General features: G+C 44.1%; 2 protein-coding genes across 4 annotated transcripts; both read left to right on the forward strand.

Annotated features, from left to right (window-relative positions):
* Positions 1-171: 171 nt before the first annotated feature.
* LOC147250139 (cytochrome P450 2J2-like) lies at positions 172-5,432 on the forward strand. The gene is made up of 9 exons (XM_086224361.1): positions 172-477; positions 1,643-1,805; positions 1,973-2,126; positions 2,449-2,605; positions 2,676-2,852; positions 4,211-4,352; positions 4,520-4,707; positions 4,801-4,942; positions 5,031-5,432. Exons 1-9 carry the CDS (start codon positions 295-297, stop codon positions 5,204-5,206), a joined length of 1,482 nt encoding a protein of 493 aa, XP_086080487.1. The 5' UTR covers positions 172-294; the 3' UTR covers positions 5,207-5,432.
* Positions 5,433-10,625: 5,193 nt separating this feature from the next.
* LOC147250140 (cytochrome P450 2J2-like) lies at positions 10,626-16,418 on the forward strand. 3 transcript variants are annotated; one of them, XM_086224359.1, is made up of 10 exons: positions 10,626-11,017; positions 11,627-11,739; positions 14,359-14,524; positions 14,607-14,759; positions 14,837-14,997; positions 15,066-15,242; positions 15,328-15,466; positions 15,559-15,746; positions 15,830-15,971; positions 16,047-16,418. In XM_086224359.1, the coding sequence occupies exons 3-10, from the start codon at positions 14,434-14,436 to the stop codon at positions 16,220-16,222; spliced, it is 1,227 nt and encodes a 408-aa protein (XP_086080485.1). In that variant the 5' UTR covers positions 10,626-11,017; positions 11,627-11,739; positions 14,359-14,433; the 3' UTR covers positions 16,223-16,418. The 3 variants fall into 3 exon arrangements, with proteins under 3 accessions (XP_086080485.1, XP_086080484.1, XP_086080486.1); XM_086224358.1 differs by having other exon boundaries at positions 10,626-11,739; XM_086224360.1 differs by lacking the exons at positions 10,626-11,017; positions 11,627-11,739 and adding an exon at positions 13,897-14,263.
* The last annotated feature ends 1,570 nt before the right edge of the window (positions 16,419-17,988 follow it).

Below are 17,988 nucleotides of genomic sequence, written 5' to 3' on the forward strand. Positions count from 1 at the left end.
CTGATTTGATTCATCATAAATTAGACCAATGATTAAATATTTACCAGGTATTTGAAAAACAGGTTTGGCATTAGGTTGACGTTGAGGATGAAGAGACGACACAAACATCCTGCAACCGTCCAATCAGCAGCCAGCATGATGAGGTCAAAGCTCAACTCTTGTCTCCCATGCAGTCAGCAGGAGCCTCCCAGCGTTATGTAACGTCTCCTGGTTCGCCCCTTTCACCCAGAGTCCTCCACTCCTTCCCCTGGCAGCAAGACAGACTCCAACACTGAAATTCTTTCAACCTCTATCATGATTTCCCAAGCACTTTTTGAGAGAATGGACTTCACCGGCTGGCTGCTGTTCGCCTTCGTAGTCTTGCTGCTGGCAGATGTGGTGAGGAATTGGAGGCCTCGCAGCTTCCCACCAGGACCGCCGCCTGTCCCCCTCCTAGGGAATGTCTTCACAGGCGTCGACTTCAAAACCATGGAGGGGGTGAGTGAGGTGCTCTGCAATGAAGAATCTGAAACTGTTGACTTTACTGATAGGAGTACTCTGCATCGCACATGTGTTTTCTCCTCTGTGTCAGTGCTCTGTCACGTGTCAGTATCTTCTATGTTGTGCCGCCGTACACAGCCAATGTGGACCGTTAGAGCAGAACCTCATGACGGCACCAGAACAACCCCAACAGACCAAAGCCACACTTTTAGTTCTGCTGCTCAGGTACAACGGCGTCTGCTGCTGCTGGCATGGACACGTTCAGCGGGACTTTAGCTGTCTTTCTGGTCCTGACATGACATCATCACTTCAGCAACACACAGAGAAGCAGTCAGCTGTAGAGGAGAACCGCTGCTTGGCGGCGGCCTCAGTTTTCCATCATGCCCACTGAGGTTCATCATTTCTGCTGCAGCTTTTTAATATACTGTTGATATGAATCATAAACTTGTTGATCTCTCGTGATAACTTGCTAATATGCTTCTATACTTTAGCTTTCAACATGTTCAGCGTTATGCTGCGGTGACCATGGCAACCAGATGATGCTGAAACTTCACATGCTGATATGAAGATACAGTAGATTTGTGGATGACCACACCTGTCAGTCACCAATGTGTCAATCATTTTCCAGATAAATACCTGGGAATCATGTGATGTATGATTGACAGGAGGAACAAGCATTCACAATGTGATGATCAGTGTGTGTCACCTTTGTGATCGACAGCTTTTATTTCACTCTACCTCAGTATTTATGTCATATTTTCTCTACAAACAAGCTGAAACATCTAAGATGGCCGTTCTGTAGTCCATCAACAGTAGGTTGTAGTTTTGTGAGGCAAACGCACCTCAGCTACACGGCCGTCGCTTCATGACATTGTGATAGAGTGTGAGATGGACTCGTAGGTCCATCAGAGCTCTCAGCACCAGTAGACAGTAAACGCCTCACCTCAACTACTGGTTCATGGACCTGTAGACTGTCTGGTCTTTTAACTCCATTTTAAGTGAGTGAATGAATATGGACGTGTGCGTGACGTGTACACGTGTGTATCGTAGCTGGTTGCTGTTTCAGATCATGATTATCACGCATGCCTTTATGCACAGTAAATGTACACATGTTCCACATTTGGTTCGTCTGTTTCTCAACCAATGGCTTGTTTTTCTGCAGCTAGCAAAGGAATATGGCCCGGTGTTCAGCCTGAGGAGAGGCAGTGAGAGGATAGTGTTTGTATCTGGATACAAGATGGTCAAAGAGGCACTGGTCAACCAGCTGGACAGCTTCACGGATCGGCCCATCATCCCCCTCTTCCACGCTGTGTTCAAAGGCCTTGGTGAGGTGGCACATGACTGTAAACATGTCCGTTATCTAAGCTGGTGAATTAATCAGCATATTCACAGCCAAATCGCCAATGTTTTTTGCTGCGTCGCCAAACTCAGCAGTGTTGACACGTGGCTGACGGCCTCGTCGCTGCTGTTAGTAATGACAACATGCTTGCAGGCATCGCTCTGAGCAACGGCTACGTGTGGAAGAAGCAGAGGAAGTTTGCCAACATTCACCTGCGCTACTTTGGAGAGGGACAGAAGTCTCTAGAAAAATCTATTGAGTTGGAATGCAGCTTCCTCTGTGAGGCTTTCGAAGAAGAGCAAGGCAAGTGGAGCACAGAGATCGGGTTACCGTGGTTACCCTGCCATTATCCATTCATCCATAGTCTTCCGCTTATTCCCATTAAGGGGTGGAGCCTATCCCAACGTCAATGGGCGAGAGGCAGGGTTCACCCCAGACGGGTCACCAGTCCATGGCAGGGCCAACATACAGAGACCAACAACCATTCACACTCACATTCATACCTACGGTCAATTTAGAGTCTGGATTAACCTGGTCCCCTCTTGATGTCTTTGGACTGTGGGAGGAAGCTGGAGTACCAGAGAGAACCCCTGCCACCATTAATACCATAATTATACATTCCCAGGAAGACCGTTCAACCCCCACTACACCGTCACTCATGCAGTGAGCAACATCATCTCCTCTGTGGTCTTTGGACATCGCTTTGAGTACAGTGACCAAGCATTCCGCAAGTTTCTGGAGTTGGACCAAGAGGCCATCGTGCTGGCGGGCTCTGCTCTTACTCAGGTACACCCGCATCATGTCATCATCACCAGTGCTACTCTAGTAATTACCTGAACTTTTGTCCCACCCTCAGCTGTACGATGCCTTCCCAGGTTTGCTGAAATACCTGCCGGGACCTCACCAGACGGTCCTCACCAACTACCAGGAGATCATGGTGTTCCTGCAGAAGGAAACAGAGAAACACCAGGAGGGGTGGAACCCCGATGACCCTCGAGATTATATCGATGTGTACCTGGCAGAGGTGGAGAAGGTAATGTACCAGTTGAGACACACAGCATTAGAGGATGCAGCCTCCTGCTGAAGCACTCAACTCTTGGTAGAATGCAACAAAAAGCCCAGTAGAAACTCCTCGTGTGTGGCGAGAAGACGATAAACGCCGCTTCACATTGTGCTCAAAACACACGACTGCAGCTGAAGGCAGACACACGTGAGTAGGTTTGCAGATGCAGATTTTTTGATGATGCAGTGCTACATGAACCGACACTGACGCGGCAACCACTCCGCCATGGCCATGATGGGGTCCCCAACGAGAAAAAAGGTTCTACATCTCCAACAATCCCGAACATGCTCACTTAGTTCCTGATTTTTGGTTTAGATTTTCAAGCCTTTAAGCCAAGCTTTCTGGAGTGGGACTACTTTCAACAGTTCTTCTCTGTTAAAGTGACAGTTTTCTCCCAATAATCACTTCTTTGCCATCCAGGTTCTTGCTACTGCAAGTCTTGGGCTCACAAAGACATTTTTCCTCACTATTGTGACCGATAGTCCAAAAATGTCTGTTTATAAACTCTCCCGGTCATCGTTTGGTGTAAGCCACTCCCCTTTAACCAGCCGTACCATAAGTGATCCACTTATGGTACGGATGTTGACTAGATGTTGACTCAAGCTGAAAACGTACAAATTTACAATCGCCGCCCGCTGGCACATTCAGCTGAGCCAACTCACTTGTGCTCGCTGGGCTCGTCCAAGGAAGGTCTTTGTAGTGTTTGACTGTTGTTAGCCTTCTGTCTCCATTAGCATCAAGCTAAATATACATGACTGGTTCGTTCTGCTTTCAAGGAGGGGCAAACATCTTTGCCATCTCAAGAGTCCTTGATTGACATTGTTTTTACCTCCGCTGGGAAAAAAAATAAAGCAGAAGACTGAAAAAAGTATAAGAATTGAAAAAAATGCGAAAACTGAGAAGAGGTGATGTCTCAGAAAAGCTGAGCTGTTTGATAACAAAATGGTTTCTGTAACTGAAAGTGTGCAAAAAAAAAAGGTGGCGGAAGAAGAATCCTCTGTGAGAAAAGTGCCATCGCATCGTAAAACCAAGAATCAGCAAAACAATAGAAGCCGTTGAAAAACACCTGTCACCAGGTGAAGGAGGGAGGTGCTGGACCTGCTCTACTTGGAAAGAGTCAGGACAGAACTTTGGTTGGGGTTTGGTGACACACAAATGAACCTGACTTGACTTTCATTGTCCAAAGAAGTTAAATGTTTATTGTCAAACCTGACAAAATGTCTGCCTACATGTTCATAAGGAAACATACGTGAATAAAGAATAAAACATCGAACTGTGTGAAGGTCTAGAATGGTGTGACCGTGAGATCTTTTCTGTGCTGATGCCAGAGGAGGGAGGACCCGCAGGCCGGCTTCAACATGGAGACTCTGCTGGTTTGCATCCTGGACCTCATTGAAGCCGGGACCGAGACCACCTCCACCACGCTGCGCTGGGCGCTCGTCTACATGCTGAACTACCCAGACATACAGAGTCAGTGGGGTCCTCTGCGCGCGGGCGAGCGCACACATACACACACACACACACACACACACACATACACACGCACACACACACGTACACACACACATACACACAAAAACACACAAATATGCCAGTTGTAGCTGCTTGATGGGTCCTGACTCTGCTTCCTGTCCCAGAGAAAGTCCAGGCAGAGATTGACCAGGTGATCGGACAGTCCCGTCAGCCCACCCTGGCTGACAGAGCCCACCTACCCTTCACTGACGCTGTCATCCACGAGGTTCAAAGGATGGGGAACATCATACCCCTGGGATTCCCCAAAATGGCCAGTAAGGACACCACACTGGGCGGCTACTTCATACCCAAGGTAAAAGTCTGTTCGGTGGTGAACGTCAAGTCATGGAGTGTTAAGTAACTGTACAGGAGCAACTGTTGGACTCTGATTGTGACCGTTGACCAGGGCACCACGGTCAACACCATCCTGGCATCAGTGCTCTGTGATAAGAACCAGTGGGCGACTCCAGAGAGCTTCAACCCCGGACACTTCTTGGATTCGGAGGGTCGCTTCTGCAGACGGGAGGCATTTCTGCCATTTTCAGCAGGTTCTTTTTAATCACCGTTCCACTGTCACTAACTCTGTGATGACATCAGCCAACATTAGGTTCTTCTCACCTGTCTGACTCCTCACAGGTAAACGAGCGTGTTTGGGGGAGCACCAGGCCAGAATGGAGCTGTTTCTCTTCTTCACAACTCTACTGCAGCGTTTCACCTTCTCTCCAGTTCCTGGAGAGATGCCCAGCATGGAGGGAGTGCTGGGCTTCACTCATTCCCCCGCCAAGTTCACGATGCTCGCCGCTCCTCGCTAAAGTCTCAGCTGAACGCCAGCCGTCAGCAACCTCCTCAACAGTCGATGGATCTGTGGGAGGGCGTCTCACATTTCGCGGTTCTCATCTAATTTGTCAAACAGGAAGTTCTGCGTTTCCAAGAATTAGTGTGTCATCTTTCCTCCCATCACGTTTTGGATCAACTGAGTCCTCTGGACGTGAGCGAGTGAGTGAATGAATCAATGAATAAAGAATGGATGAACTTTTACCTCTGTGTCCTACGACCCAACCCAGAAAATCAAACAAGAACAAACAAAAACTTCCAGTACCCACGTCTGGTAGGAGTAAACCAAATATATGTAATACATTGGATATATGAAGTATATTAACTGTATGTAGTACCTAAACTGTATGTAGTACATCAGCAGTATGTAGTTCATCGACTGTATGTAGTACATCAGATGCATGTAGTACTTCAGCTGTATGTAGTAACTCAACTGTATGTAGTTCATCAGTACATCAGCTGTATGTAGTACATCAGCTGTATGTAGTACATCAACTGTATGTAGTACATCGACAGTATGTAGTTCATCAGTTGTATGTAGTACATCAGCTGCATGTAGTAAATCAGCTGTATGTAGAACATCAACTATATGTAGTTCATCAGCTGTATGTAGTACATCAACTGCATGTAGTACATCTGCTGTATGTAGTTCATCAGCTGTAGGTAGTACATCAGCTGTATGTAGTACATCAACTGTATGTAGTTCATCAGTTTAATGTAGTACATCAGATGAATGTAGTACCTTAATTGTATGTAGTACATCAGCTGTATGTAGTTCATCGACTGTATGTAGTACAACTGTATGTAGTACATCAGCTGTATGTAGAACTTCAGCTGTATGTAGTACCTCAACTGTATGTAGTACAGCAACTGTATGTAGTACATAAGCTGTATGTAGTTCATCAGTACATCAGCTGTATGTAGTTCATCAGTTGTATGTGGTACATCAACTGTATGTAGTACATCGACTGTATGTAGAACATCAACTGTATGTAGTACATCTACTGTATGTAGTTCATCAGTTGTATGTAGTACATCAACTTTATGTAGTTCATCAGTACATCAGCTGTATGTAGTACATCAGCTGTATGTAGTACATCAGCTTTATGTAGTATATCAACTGTATGTAGTACATCAACTGTATGTAGTACATCAGCTGTATGTTGTACATCAACTGTATGTAGTACATCAACTGTATGTAATACATCAGCTTTATGTAGTACATGTACTGTATGTAGTTCATCAGTTGTATGTAGTACATCAGCTGTATGTAGTACATCAACTGCATGTAGTGCATCAGCTGTATGTTGTACATCAACTGTATGTAGTACATCAACTGTATGTAGTACATCAACTGTATGTAGTACATCAGCTTTATGTAGTACATCAACTGTATGGAGTTCATCAGTACATCAGCTGTATGTAGTACATCAGCTGTATGTAGTACATCAGTTTTATGTAGTATATCCACTGTATGTAGTACATCAACTGTATGTAGTACATCAGCTGTATGTAGTTCATCAGTACATCAGCTGTATGTAGTACATCAGCTTTATGTAGTATATCAACTGTATGTAGTACATCAACTGTATGTAGTACATCTACTGTATGTAGTTCATCAGTTGTATGTAGTTCATCAACTGTATGTAGTTCATCAGTACATCAGCTGTATGTAGTACATCAGCTGTATGTAGTACATCAGCTTTATGTAGTATATCAACTGTATGTAGTACATCAACTGTATGTAGTACATCAACTGTATGTAATACATCAGCTTTATGTAGTACATCTACTGTATGTAGTTCATCAGTTGTATGTAGTACATCAGCTGTATGTAGTACATCAACTGCATATAGTGCATCAGCTGTATGTTGTACATCAACTGTATGTAGTACATCAACTGTATGTAGTACATCAGCTTTATGTAGTACATCAACTGTATGGAGTTCATCAGTACATCAGCTGTATGTAGTACATCAGCTGTATGTAGTACATCAGTTTTATGTAGTATATCTACTGTATGTAGTACATCAACTGTGTGTAATACATCAGCTGTATGTAGTACATCAACTGTATGTAGTTCATCAATTGTATGTAGATAATCAACTGTATGTAGTACATCTACTGTATGTAGTTCATCAGTTGTATGTAGTACATCAACTTTATGTAGTTCATCAGTACATCAGCTGTATGTAGTACATCAGCTGTATGTAGTTCATCAGCTTTATGTAGTATATCAACTGTATGTAGTACATTAGCTGTATGTAGTACTTCAGCTGTATGTAGTACCTCAACTGTATGTAGTACAGCAACTGTATGTAGTACATGAGCTGTATGTAGTTCATCAGTACATCAGCTGTATGTAGTTCATCAGTTGTATGTGGTACATCAACTGTATGTAGTTCATCAGTACATCAGCTGTATGTAGTACATCAGCTGTATGTAGTACATCAGCTTTATGTTGTACATCAGCAGTATGTAGTTCATCGACTGTATGTAGTACATCAGATGCATGTAGTACTTCAGCTGTATGTAGTACCTCAACTGTATGTAGTTCATCAGTACATCAGCTGTATGTAGTACATCAGCTGTATGTAGTACATCAACTGTATGTAGTACATCGACAGTATGTAGTTCATCAGTTGTATGTAGTACATCAGCTGCATGTAGTAAATCAGCTGTATGTAGAACATCAACTATATGTAGTTCATCAGCTGTATGTAGTACATCAACTGCATGTAGTACATCAACTGCATGTAGTGCATCAGCTGTATGTTGTACATCAACTGTATGTAGTACATCAACTGTATGTAGTACATCAGCTTTATGTAGTACATCAGCTGTATGGAGTTCATCAGTACATCAGCTGTATGTAGTACATCAGCTGTATGTAGTACATCAGTTTTATGTAGTATATCCACTGTATGTAGTACATCAACTGTATGTAATACATCAGCTGTATGTAGTACATCAACTGTATGTAGTTCATCAATTGTATGTAGAACATCAACTGTATGTAGTACATCTACTGTATGTAGTTCATCAGTTGTATGTAGTACATCAACTTTATGTAGTTCATCAGTACATCAGCTGTATGTAGTACATCAGCTGGATGTAGTTCATCAGCTTTATGTAGTATATCAACTGTATGTAGTACATCAGCTGTATGTAGTACTTCAGCTGTATGTAGTACCTCAACTGTATGTAGTACAGCAACTGTATGTAGTACATGAGCTGTATGTAGTTCATCAGTACATCAGCTGTATGTAGTTCATCAGTTGTATGTGGTACATCAACTGTATGTAGTACATCGACTGTATGTAGTTCATCAGTTGTATGTAGTACATCAACTGTATGTAGTTCATCAGTACATCAGCTGTATGTAGTACTTCAGCTGTATGTAGTACCTCAACTGTATGTAGTACAGCAACTGTATGTAGTACATGAGCTGTATGTAGTTCATCAGTACATCAGCTGTATGTAGTTCATCAGTTGTATGTGGTACATCAACTGTATGTAGTACATCGACTGTATGTAGTTCATCAGTTGTATGTAGTACATCAACTGTATGTAGTTCATCAGTACATCAGCTGTATGTAGTTCATCAGTTGTATGTAGAACATCAACTGTATGTAGTACATCTACTGTATGTAGTTCATCAGTTGTATGTAGTACATCAACTGTATGTAGTTCATCAGTACATCAGCTGTATGTAGTACATCAGCTGTATGTAGTACATCAGCTTTATGTAGTACATCAGCAGTATGTAGTTCATCGACTGTATGTAGTACATCAGATGCATGTAGTACTTCAGCTGTATGTAGTACCTCAACTGTATGTAGTTCATCAGTACATCAGCTGTATGTAGTACATCAGCTGTATGTAGTACATCAACTGTATGTAGTACATCGACAGTATGTAGTTCATCAGTTGTATGTAGTACATCAGCTGCATGTAGTAAATCAGCTGTATGTAGAACATCAACTATATGTAGTTCATCAGCTGTATGTAGTACATCAACTGCATGTAGTACATCTGCTGTGTGTAGTTCATCAGCTGTATGTAGTTCATCAGTTGTATGTCGTACATCAGATGAATGTAGTACCGAAACTGTATGTAGTACATCAGCTGTATGTAGTTCATCGACTGTATGTAGTACATCAATTGTATGTAGCACATCAGCTGTATGTAGTACTTCAGCTGTATGTAGTACCTCAACTGTATGTAGTACAGCAACTGTATGTAGTACTTAAGCTGTATGTAGTTCATCAGTACATCAGCTGTATGTAGTTCATCAGTTGTATGTGGTACATCAACTGTATGTAGTACATCGACTGTATATAGAACATCAACTGTATGTAGTACATCTACTGTATGTAGTTCATCAGTTGTATGTAGTACATCAACTGTATGTAGTTCATCAGAACATCAGCTGTATGTAGTACATCAGCTGTGTGTAGTACATCAGCTTTATGTAGTATATCAACTGTATGTAGTACATCAGCTTTATGTAGTATAACCACTGTATGTAGTACATCAACTGTATGTAGTACATCAGCTGTATGTAGTACATCAACTGTATGTAGTTCATCAGTTGTATGTAGAACATCAACTGTATGTAGTACATCTACTGTATGTATTTCATCAGTTGTATGTAGTACATCAACTGTATGTAGTTCATCAGTACATCAGCTGTATGTAGTACATCAGCTGTATGTAGTACATCAGCTTTATGTCGTATATCAACTGTATGTAGTACATCAACTGTATGTAGTACATCAACTGTATGTAGTACATCAGCTTTATGTAGTACATCAACTGTATGGACTTCATCAGTACATCAGCTGTATGTTGTACATCAACTGTATATAATACATCAGCTTTATGTAGTACATCAGCTTTATGTAGTACATCAACTGTATGTAGTACAGCAACTTTATGTAGTACATAAGCTGTATGTAGTTCATCAGTACATCAGCTGTATGTAGTTCATCAGTTGTATGTGGTACATCAACTGTATGTAGTACATCGACTGTATGTAGAACATCAACTGTATGTAGTACATCTACTGTATGTAGTTCATCAGTTGTATGTAGTACATCAACTGTATGTAGTTCATCAGTACATCAGCTGTATGTAGTACATCAGCTTTATGTAGTATATCAACTGTATGTAGTACATCAACTGTATGTAGTACATCAACTGTATGTAATACATCAGCTGTATGTTGTACATCAACTGTATGTAGTACATCAACTGTATGTAATACATCAGCTTTATGTAGTACATCTACTGTATGTAGTTCATCAGTTGTATGTAGTACATCAGCTGTATGTAGTACATCAACTGCATGTAGTGCATCAGCTGTATGTTGTACATCAACTGTATGTAGTACATCAACTGTATGTAGTACATCAACTGTATGTAGTACATCAGCTTTATGTAGTATATGCACTGTATGTAGTACATCAACTTTATGTAGTACATCAGCTGTATGTAGTACATCAACTGTATGTAGTTCATCAACTGTATGTAATACATCAGCTTTATGTAGTACATCTACTGTATGTTCTCCCAGCAGGTCGTCTGTGTTCTTCTTTGATGTCTTACCTTAAACCAGCTTCCTGTTTCTGAGGCGTTTCCGGGCGGATCAGTTTGTTGTCATGGTTTCCTGCCATCTCATTTCCATGTGTGTGTTTTCCTGCAGTTGTGGTGCCTCTCAGTGTATCTTCTCCCTTCAGAGATGTATCGGTGTGAGGAGCTGGTGATTTACACACGGTCCTGATCTCGTAAGTCATTGTGTGCTCGTGTCCTTTTGAGTCCAATAAAAGGGCGATGTTGTTGTGACCTTCCTGCCAGTATCAAAGGTATCATGTGATTTCTTGAACCGTTAATAAATGAACTTTGAATCCATTACAACAGCCACGGATGCCAGCATTTTACTTTCCACCTGACGGTCCGCAGTCATCACAGCCTGACCCACTTCAGAGCCTTTTATCGCCTTCTCACTTCTGACGACTAAATCTCTGATTGAGGCTTCTAAGAACCAGCTGACAGTCGGGTTGTTTCCCCCTCCACTGCTGAGTCAATCCTATATTACCACTATATGTTTACGTGGTATTGTGGCCCACACATTTCCCTTTAAAGGTTATGACAGGTCATGCTGAACCAGGAGAATGTAGGCGGGGCCTGATTGCATAAGTGCAGCAATTTGTCCAGGTACATAAATCTTTTTTCCCTGCAATATCAATCCTGTAAAGACCAGACAAGACCACTGGGGAGAGGTTATCCTCCTGCTGCTGTTTGGCTCTCCGTGACCATGTGGCTTTATGATTTTTTACTCAGTCTTGACTTCCTGGGACTGGCCCTGTCTATTTTCATCTTTCTTCTCATCGCAGACTTCCTCCGAAACAGGAATCCTCCAAATTATCCTCCAGGACCTCTGGCTCTCCCATTTGTGGGAAATTTTTTCAGTGTGGAACATGAACATCCATACAAATATTTCACCAAGGTAAAGGTTTAATATGCATTCAACTCAGCGATTCATTTAGTCATTCTTAAATTTAAATACAAAAGAATTTTTCAGCAGCAAAACAGAGAAAAGTTTTCTGACAGAAAATCTTGCAAATTGTCTCTGTGGATATCTGAATGAGATGGAGAGTAAAATAACTTTGCTGCTAGGAGGCAGACTGAGGGAAACTCAATTTTCGTCATTCATTTGAGTAAAAAATGCACCTTTAAATTGTTTAATTGCTAGGAAAATGCATATTTAATTTCTGGTAATTTTTATGTGGAAACTAATGGAAGCTACTGACATCTAGTGGACAAATGTAAATCAAAGTAAAACTGACATGTGAAAGTGAGTATTTTGCCATTCAAGTATTCAAAAATATGTCTTGATCTCATAAGGACTGTTTTTAATTCAAGTCCAGTTACTTTCCTGTGTGGGTCTTAAAATCCCTCCATCCATCCCTGCTGCCTCTGTCCTAGTAGAGCAGGTAGAGAACCTCCCTCCTGGTAGAGCAGGTGTAGAACCTCCCTCCTGGTACAGCAGGTGGGGATCGTCCCTCCTGGTAGAGCAGGTGTAGAACCTCCCTCCTGGTACAGCAGGTGGGGAACGTCCCTCCTGGTAGAGCAGGTGTAGAACCTCCCTCCCAGTAGAACAGGTGGGGAACCTCCCTCCTGGTAGAGCAGGTGCATAACATCCCTCCCGGTAGAGCAGGTGTAGAACCTCCCTCCTAATAGATGAGGTGGAGAACCTCCCTCCTGGTAGAGCAGGTGGAGAACCTCCTTCCTAGTAGAGCAGGTGTAGAACCTCCGTCCTATTAGAGCAGGGGTAGAACCTCCCTCCTAGTAGAGCAGGTCTAGAACCTCCCTCCCGGTAGAGCAGGTGTAGAACTTCCCTCCAAGTAGATCAGGTCTAGAACCTCCCTCCTAGTAGATCAGGTCTAGAACCTCCCTTGTAGTGGAGCAGGTCTAGAACTTCCCTCCTAGTGGAGCAGGTCTAAACTTCCCTCCTAGTAGATCAGGTCGAGAACCTCCCTCCTAGTAGAGCAGGTGGAGAACCTCCCTCCTGCTTTGACCTGCTTGGGGGAGAGAGAGAAGGGGGGGGGGACAGGGACAGAGACAAAGATGGTGATGAGAGAGACAAAGAGAAGGACAGATGGGGAAATGAGCAAGACAGAGGGACGTGAGTTCAGACACAACTACAACAGCAACGATGACAATAATTGTAAACTAGCTACCAACAGTAACGTCTGCCAGTTACTGACATGGCAACATCAGCAGGATATGAGCAATAAAGTCGTAGTACTGATACCAGTACTACCAGCATACTGATACCAGTACTACCAGCATTCTAATGTTAGTACTAGAACCCCTAGTGCTGCTGCTAGTGGCTCTGCAGGTCTGCAGCCTCCTCTAGCAGCAGCAGTCAGGGATCTGTTGAACAGGTACATTCATACGGGAGTTCCCAAAACAGGGGCCAGGACCCCTGAGCTCGGGCAAGGGGTCTTTCTGGGTGAGTCTCCATGTTCTCCCTGTTCCTGCGTGGGTTCTCTCTGGTACTCCAGCTTCCTCCACAGTCCAAAGACATCAAGAGGGGACCAGGTTAATCCAGACTCTAAATTGACCGTAGGCGTGGCTGGGAGAGCCAATGGTTGTCTGTCTCTATGTGTTGGCCCTGCCATGGACTGGTGACCTGTCCAGGGGGAAGGCTGCTGGGATAGGCTCCACCCCCCACCACCCTGAACAGGAGAAGAGGGAGAAGATGGAGGGATGGATGGATGAATGGATGGATGGATGGATGGAGGGATGATGGATGGGTGGATGGATGGATGATGGAGGGATGAATGAATTGATGGATGCGTGGATAGATGGACCCCCTGACAGGTCATGTGACCCAGATGGGCTCAGGAGATGATTTCTATTAATTAAACAAAGAAAACTCAAAGAAGTATTAAAAAGGTGATTTTTTCGAGACAAAACTATCATTTACTGTAACGCCTCAAACCATGCAGCTGCATACAGGAAGTCTTTGTTCTGTCTCACCACACATTTTTTGCACCATCCGGGTGGTTTTAGCGTGAAGGCTTTGTTTTAGGTTAAGACAAGTTATGTTTTGACAGAACAGGAAGCCACCACTCTCCGCCGGCAGCGGTGCATTCCATCGACACCCATCAAGAACCGTAAGGTAGAGATCCTGGAGAAACAGCAGCAACACCACCACTTCCTCGTCCTAGTTCTGCTGTGCTGCTGTCACTCCCTCAACCTAGCATAACTCCCTCAACCTAGCATAACTTTTCATGCACTTTTATTAATGTCTGTGTCATACTGGTGGCGCTAGGCGGCATCGGTCACTTCTACATGACTATAGGTCATGTGCTCCACTCCTGGCCTACCTGCTTGGCCTTCTGAGTAAACAGGCTTTGTTTGGATAAGCTTCATTGTGTGTGCCTCCCTCTCATGGACCACCTCTGGGCTGGACTGAGTTGTTCCTCGCTGGCTCCTTTATTTCGGGCATCTTGAGCTGAAAGGTTATGGAACCCCTGTGTTGTAGCTTATATTCATGCTTTCTGAGCCACTTCATCTCGGTTCACCCGTGTCTGTCTCTCTGCTGTCCTGTCGCCAGCTGGCTGACATCTACGGGCACGTGTTCAGCATTCGCCTCTGCAACAACAAGCTTGTGTTTGTGTCTGGCTACAAGATGATCAAGGAGGCCATCGTGACACAGGCCGAGAACTTTGCAGATCGTCCTTACAGTTCTATCTTTGACAGGATTTACTCAGGAACCACAGGTGAACAAATCCTTTCGTCCAAGCTGGATGTGCGGTGATGTGGTCCGCCTGACCCTTGTTCCCTCTGCTTGTCTTTATACAGATGGTCTCTTCTTTTCCAATGGTGAAATATGGAAAGCACAGCGGCGTTTTGCCTTGTCAGCCTTGCGCAACTTTGGCCTTGGAAAAAGCATCATAGAGCAAAGCATCTGTGAGGAGATACGATACCTGCAAGAAGAGATAGAGAATGAGAGAGGTGAGTTGCAACCAGTCCAACATGAGACAAGAACCAGCGAAGTGCTCTCATTGTAACAGCCACCTCTCCTTCTCCAGGTGGAGCCTTCAGTCCAGCAGGGCTCTTCAACAACGCTGTATCAAACATCATTTGCCAGCTGGTGATGGGGAAACGCTTCAACTACAGCGACCACAAATTCAAGATCTTGCTGGAATATTTGTCTGAAGTTCTCTGGCTGCAGGGCTCCATGTGGGGTCAAGTAAGTCCTTAAAAGTTTGTGGTTCTCAAAAAGGAACACCCTGTAATTTACTGGGTTCTTCTGGGTAGCTCTATGAGGCATTCCCTGGACTGATGAAGCACCTACCAGGCCCACACAACAAAATGTTCAGCCACTTTAGAACCCTTCAAGAGTTCCTCGCTCAGGAAGTTGAGAGGCACAAGCGTGACCTGGACCACAACAATCCTCGGGACTACATTGACGCCTTTCTTATTGAAATGGAGAACGTATGTGAAGGACAGCATATGCACGCACGTTCACACACACTGACACACACACTACAAGCTGCTCATTACTGTGTCTAACCTGTAGCACAAAAAAACTGACCTGGGCTTCAATGAGACCAATCTGGCTCTGTGTTCCATGGATCTGTTCCTGGCAGGGACAGAGACAACGTCCACGACCTTGCAGTGGGCGTTGGTTTACCTCATCAAGCACCCTGAGATCCAGGGTAGGTGGCTGCACCCTCATCTCAGTGTTTTCTGGTGAGAGGAAACATGCACAAGGGTGTTTTGATCATGGAAGATATGTATGTATTTCTAGAGAAAGTCCAGGCAGAGATCGACGGAGTGATGGGACCGAACCGCCAGCCCACTATGGCTGACAGACCGAACTTACCCTACACCGATGCTGTCATCCATGAGATCCAGAGAATAGGAAACATTGTCCCCCTTAATGGACTCAGAATGACCACCAAGGACATGACACTGGGCGGCTACTTCATACCCAAGGTGCTTTTAGAATTCAGCTCTCAGGGAAAGTTGTTAGGCTTATTTCCTGAAAACCTGGACAACAGCATGTCTGTGGATTACAGGGCACCAGTGTGATGCCCATCCTGACCTCGGTGCTGTTCGACAAGGCTGAATGGGAAACTCCCGACACTTTCAACCCAGGACACTTCCTCAATGCTGACGGCAAGTTTGTAAAGAGAGACGCATTCCTTCCTTTCTCTGCAGGTAAAGCACATCCGTGTCAGTGTCGTGCTATTTTTGGCCTAGAATATGGGTTTCTAACCTTCTTCCACTCCCCAGGGAAGCGTGTGTGTCTCGGGGAAAGCCTGGCCAAGATGGAGCTGTTCCTGTTTTTGGTGGGTTTGTTACAGAAGTTTGCTTTCTCCATTCCTGAAGGAGTAGAGTTAAGCACCGAGGGGATTACTGGAGCTACGCGTGTACCGCACCCATTCAAAGTTTATGCCAAGGCTCGCTGAGGTTGCTATGCAGCTCCACAGTGATGGCTTGTTTGATTCTCTGGTGTCACACAGATCCGGATTGTCCTCCTTCATTGCACATTAGATTCTGAATGATGATTATTTGAAGCTGCAGTTGCAATTTGACAAATTTTCCCTCCTTTTTAACTTTTTAATCATTTCATCAGAAAATGGTTAGATTGTACCTGATTGATATTGTGTGATTAAAGCAAGTTTATTGAACCGGACTGCTTCTTTAGTCAATACAACATTCATAGCGATGAGGAGACTTTGCAACAAACCCGGGGCATTGCTGCTGAAGAGAGAGTGAAATGAAATAAAATACAAGAGAATAAGAACTGAGGAATCTATAACTGCTCTTAGAAATGAGACAATTTGCAACAGGAAGATGGACTTGGCTTAGACAGGGCACTTACGACCGTAGGAGCTTTTGAAGCGGCACTGGCCAAATTGTTTTCAGAGAATAGTCACCAGACAAGAGACAACCAAGTTCACTTCACTAAGAGACACGACAGAGATGGATATCAAAAGAAAGCTGCAGCAAGAGGAGGAAGAAACAGAAACGACAGTGACCAGGACAACAGCGACACCTGGTGTTACAGATGTGGGTTGGACACGCACAAAGCAGATGAATGTGGAGCCAAGACAGCAACGTATCTGTTCCGAAAGAAAACAGGACACCATACAAGAGTATGCAGAAGGAAGATTGGCGCACAAGAGGACAAGAACCATGAGAAAAGTAAAGACAGGGAAAAGTCAAAATCAAAGGGTCACAGGGGCGTGGAGCCTATCCCAGCAGCCTTCCCCCTGGACAGGTCACCAGTCCATGGCAGGGCCAACACATAGAGACAGACAACCATTGGCTCTCCCAGCCATGCCTACGGTCAATTTAGAGTCTGGATTAACCTGGTCCCTCTTGATGTCTTTGGACTGTGGAGGAAGCTGGAGTACCAGAGAGAACCCACTCAGGAACAGGGAGAACATGGAGACTCACCCAGAAAGACCCCGTGCTGCAGCCGGGGCTCCACCCACAACCTTCTTGATGGGGGCCACAGTGAGGACCACTGCTCCACCACACCATGATACAAGATTCAAATTCATGATTTGTTTCATACTTGAAAATGTGAAAGTAATGTGAACAATTCATTTGATACGTAAAAGTACTGATTGTGTTAGAATACGCGTGTAGCTCATTGTTAGACGTGCACTTTGATGTTAGAGCTAGAAAAGATACAATGTTATGTTTCAAGCCCTTTGGTGTTTAGTAGGACTTTAATTCTCACAAGGAGGGATTTAGTACAGTTGATTATACATCGCGAGATCTAGAAGAACGTATACCATAGTGACGAGGCTAAGAGAGAGACAGAAGACGGCCAGACTGATAGAACAGCACGTACCTGATTGATGTGTGACTGCTTCTTTAGTCAACACAATAAACGACAAAAGGCAGCTAAAGAAAACATGGAATAAGACCCCTGCAGGCACCGGAGGGATGGATGATAGATAGCTCAGTTCAATAATGTCCTCCTCTAAACCTCCACCTGTCTCCTAGACCCCATCCCAACTAAGCTGCTCCATGACTCTCTCCCCTCATGAGCCCCTCCCTCTTAGATATGATCAATGTGGCGCTGGTGTCTGGTTCCGTCCCTCAGTCCTTTAAAGTAGCAGGAATTAAACCCTCCTCAAAAACAAGCCTGGATCCAGAAGTTCTACCAACTACAGACCAACATCACATCTTCCTTTTCTCTCCAAGGTTCTGGAGGAAG

Source organism: Aulostomus chinensis, chromosome 14 (genome assembly GCF_037954235.1).
Source record: "Aulostomus chinensis isolate RoL2024-O1b breed Wild chromosome 14, RoL_Achi_v1.0, whole genome shotgun sequence".
NCBI lineage: Eukaryota > Metazoa > Chordata > Actinopteri > Syngnathiformes > Aulostomidae > Aulostomus > Aulostomus chinensis.

Coding starts and splice junctions, on each gene's coding strand:
- LOC147250140 (XM_086224358.1), top strand. CDS start 11,548: ATGTGGCTTTATGATTTTTTACTCAGTCTTGACTTCCTGGGACTGGCC. Junction 15,243..15,327: donor TTCTTATTGAAATGGAGAAC/GTATGTGAAGGA, acceptor TCTAACCTGTAG/CACAAAAAAACTGACCTGGG. Junction 15,467..15,558: donor CAAGCACCCTGAGATCCAGG/GTAGGTGGCTGC, acceptor ATGTATTTCTAG/AGAAAGTCCAGGCAGAGATC.
- LOC147250139 (XM_086224361.1), top strand. CDS start 295: ATGATTTCCCAAGCACTTTTTGAGAGAATGGACTTCACCGGCTGGCTG. Junction 4,353..4,519: donor GAACTACCCAGACATACAGA/GTCAGTGGGGTC, acceptor TTCCTGTCCCAG/AGAAAGTCCAGGCAGAGATT. Junction 4,708..4,800: donor GCGGCTACTTCATACCCAAG/GTAAAAGTCTGT, acceptor ACCGTTGACCAG/GGCACCACGGTCAACACCAT.